Consider the following 4,191-nt stretch of genomic DNA (forward strand, 5'->3'; position numbering starts at 1 on the left):
ACAGCCTCTGGGACACAGTAAGTGCTTTTTAAATAAGTAGAAGAGTCAGTGATGGTGAAAGAGCAGTAAAAGGGACAAGAAGAGAGGAAAGGTTTGTGGGTCCTTACAAGACTAAAACTCTAGCATTCAGAAAAATACAATTCTAATTCTAGGTGAATGCCTGCCCTCTTGTGTTTCCTGATGATGGATGCAACAAGCTAAACAATTCATAGGAATGGTGGGATAGTGAGCATCCCTGCCCCCTTCTAGAGCCTGAACCAATCTTCAATTATCTAGAATAGGCTGCCTGAAAAACAACAACAACAACAACAACAACAACAAACCAAACAAAAACAAAACAAAAGAAATAAGCAAACAAAATCACAAAACAAAACCAAAACCAAAAACCCCCCAAAAAAAAAAAAAAAAAAAAAAAAAAAAAAAAGATAACCCAAACCTAACATTTATTATCTCATAACCAATTTATTGCTATGGTACATCAGAATGGAAAACACAGCAATTCCAATGTTTATAGCGTTGTTTACAAGGAACTAGGTGTGAAAAGGAAGTTCTTATGTTTTAGGGAACACAGCAAGGCTTAGAAACACAGACATCTTTGATGATCAAGACATAGGGGCTGAGACCAGCATAACTAAGAACTAAAAATGCTTTAATATTTAGTATTGTGGAATCATGTGTCACTGTAGAACCTATATATAAGGAGAAAATCAAATCTGCCCAATAAAAGAAAAGGAAACATGCCATGAGTGTGAGAACCCTCTGGGTAGCTCTGATTTCTGGCCTAGAATTATTTGCAGACCTGGAACTGTGAAGATAGAGGACATGGACATGATGTTTATATAGATGTAGAGCCATTGACCCACTGCTCCATCCCATGAGACTCTGAAAAATGACATCACGAAGAGCCATGAAAGAGAGGAACAGCCACTTAACTGTGGGCTTGGATGGTAGCATATAACAATATCCAGTAAACATCCCAATTTCAGACCTATTCATGCTACTGCCTGGTGTGATATAGTGCAGCAAATTCGAGCTTATAAGGGAATTAAAGATCCAAAAGAGGAGGAGAACGGCAAGAATATGCCATGCTGTCTGTGGTTTGAGCTTTCTCCACAGTGTGGTCCTGGGACTGATGGTGACAGCCTGGACCATGCTGAGGAGACAGGTGGTACAGATGGAGAGGCCACGAGCAACCCTTTCTAGATAAATTATAGTTTTACAACCAACATCACCTAGGAAGTTTCTGATGTAAAAAATTGTGGCTATGTCTCTGACCCCTATGCAATAAACAATGATTGTGTTTACAAAAGCCAAGTGTATGACAATGACATCTAAATTTTTTTTATCAGGACCTATGATGAAAGTATACAAATGTCTCACAAATAATATGATGTTTCCTAAAACTCCAAGTCCAATAAGTGACAAGAAAATTATACTTTGGATGAGGTTACTCCAAATCATTTTAATGCCCAGAACTAGGAAAAACGTTTTGAGAAACACAAGGAAGTAAATATGATGTAGTTCATGCCTGTGAGTTTTCTGTTTTCGGTAGTAAAAAGAATAGTGTCTTATGTAAATGCTCAGAGATCCTTGCTTGTAAATACTTCATTTTCTTCTTGTGCCTTTTTTTCTTGCTTCTACTGACACCGAGATGATGTTGACAATTGGACATGAACACCATGTTGATACCTTTACTGCCTTCACAGAAGATAGTTTTTTATATTCTTCATCTCTAAATGTTTTCTCATGAGAACATCCAAACAATGTACAGCATCCTTCAGTTTATAAGCCATAATATCGAACATCAGATGCCTTCCTTCTCAGATCCTCTTTGTCATCTTCTACACATTCATCTCTCAAGCACACACTGTGCTAACAGAAAAATAGTTTCACTGATGAATTGTAATGCTTGCCTAAATAGTGTTGCTTTCCAGGTAAATACATGTAGTTTTCTCTGTCTGCAATTCTGAATTGGCTTTGGCAATAACTAACAAATAGATTAATTGAAATGCCAAGCATCCTGGAGGCAAGGTTGACAAAGTTCCAGTGCTTGGTCAACCTGTACTGCCTTTGGTGGATATTTGCTGCAAACCTTTTGCTATACTTATGTTTCTTACTGTTAAAGGTCTCTCTTCGAAAGCTAGAGATGGGATAACAAAAACTCAGTGTAAGCAAGAATGAAATTTCTGAAAGTTCCCTGGAAAAAAACAGTTATGCAGAAAACTGAGTCCTTCCTAAAAATTTATTACTTTAATAAACATTTAGATCATTAATTTGAGTATTGTTAGTAAGCATGAGATAGAGGATTTGAGAAGAATTATTCAAGAAGGAAAACTTAAGGGAAATCTAGAAGTTGACAAGCTGTAACGGAATTGCTAGGTTTTTAGTGTTCGACAAGGAACTTTTATGAAGAGGAAAAGATTTTGATGATACAGGATAATGACAAGGCTTGGTACCTTCCTGAATGCAAGAGTAAGCAGTTTTAGGAATCCTGATGTTTTTCTGTTCTTGACAGAATTGTAATAAAGATAGGAATCATACTGAAACAAGGGTTTATGACAGAGACACAGCGGGGAGCACCTTGTCTCAGTGAACTCCCTGCCTTCCTCAACAGACTTGTCAGACCATCACTTTCCTGACAGACTGATCTTGCTTAAGCAAAGGAACTGCACAATATTTTAAAAATCAAAGGAAAAGGCTGGTGTTCTTTTCTAAATATAAAAGAATTATAGAGGAAGGAAGGGAAGAATTAAATATGGGCTAGAGACTGAACATTTGTGGAAAGCCAAGTGTGATATAATTGGTAGTAGAAAATAACTCTTGATATATTAATCTTATACCAAACTGAAACAGAATCAAATTCAAATGCAGTTATTCTGTCTAGCATTTATGAGACCACAAGGCACTATGATGCCAATCTTAAGGAAGAAGATATTGAGTTTAAAGAAAACTGATTTTATCGTAATGTAAATTTTCAGTTCTCATAAAATTGCTGTTCATTTGTTTTCTTCCTCTTTCAATATTCTTATGTAACCAAGGAAGACTTTAGAAGAAAATGTATATTGAAAAGCTGTGTAATAAATGAATAAAATTTCTTAGGAAATGATCTTATGTATAAATAAATCCTGAAAGAGAAAAAAGTTTTCATAGTAGGAAAACCCATATAGAGATGTGCTTCCTCTCTGTCCTGTCTCTCATGAAAGGAATGTCATCTCATGTCTGTTCCTTCCTTCCCTTTGCCATTCTTGCATCCATCCTTTTTCCAGACCCTGCCTTCAGCTGAGGCTGGTCCCTGACAGATTAAGTAGATAGAATTGTAGATAGCTCATGTGGGTGTGATTAATTCTTGTTCCATATTATCTTATTTGTGGGATCATATTAAATGTAAGCTACCCCCTTACTTATGTGCTTTTTCTAATGATTCCCTAAGAACCTTCTCCCAAGGAAATATCAAATCTCAGCTCGCAGGTTAGGCATTATTCTTCTGGACTGGAGCAGAAGCACTTCCTACCACTTTGATTTCGAAGGTTCATAAAATCAGTCATTTTTATCAGTCAGTAATGCTATACCCTCTAAATGACAAACAATCTAGTACCTCATACTGATTCGGGTAATTTTTCACATGACATCTGTTTTCTGTATTCTCTTGTTTAAATTAAAGTGAGGATTAAACCATAAATATATTCATTGTGATTCTATTTTCTTTTTTTTTTGAACAGTGCCTAAATCTTTATTTTTCATAACCTACATTTTTTTCAAATTAGACAGTTTTACACAAAAATGACACAAAAGGAAACTTAAATTACCAATAGTTTACATGTAAGCTTGATTCCAGTCTTAATGAAAAGTAGAACAGAAACAGAAACCCTCAGGCAAGCTTCCACTTGTTTCACTCCCCGTTCTGTGACTTGCAGTTGTTAGCACTCCTGGAATCTTCGATTGTCTGTTGCTTTCCGTATAACAGGCTAAAAAGCACACAAACCCACAACTACAGATAACTGAAGGGGACACAAAGGTATGCATCATCAGTCGCCTGCTGTGACACACTGAACCAGTTTTTCAATATCAACTGCAGAAACCCTAATACAGCAATATAAGACCTTTTTTTCCTTTTTTTTGTCTTTTTTCTTTTCTTTTTTTCTTTTTTTTTCTTTTCTTTTTTTTTTTCTTGCCACCCACTAGTGGCAACCA

The 4,191-nt window shown here is 36.1% G+C and overlaps 1 protein-coding gene across 1 annotated transcript; it reads right to left on the reverse strand.

Moving 5' to 3' along the window:
- Positions 1-558: 558 nt before the first annotated feature.
- Positions 559-1,641, reverse strand: LOC110288276 (putative vomeronasal receptor-like protein 4). Its single transcript, XM_021154665.1, has one exon. It carries the CDS (start codon positions 1,459-1,461, stop codon positions 559-561), a length of 903 nt encoding a protein of 300 aa, XP_021010324.1. The 5' UTR covers positions 1,462-1,641.
- Between the last annotated feature and the right edge of the window lie 2,550 nt (positions 1,642-4,191).

This window comes from Mus caroli, unplaced genomic scaffold (assembly GCF_900094665.2).
Source record: "Mus caroli unplaced genomic scaffold, CAROLI_EIJ_v1.1 scaffold_18589_1, whole genome shotgun sequence".
NCBI classification, from domain to species: Eukaryota; Metazoa; Chordata; class Mammalia; order Rodentia; family Muridae; genus Mus; species Mus caroli.

Bases quoted from the DNA above. Each gene is read 5' to 3' on its own strand.
- LOC110288276 (XM_021154665.1), bottom strand. From the start codon at position 1,461: ATGATTTGGAGTAACCTCATCCAAAGTATAATTTTCTTGTCACTTATT.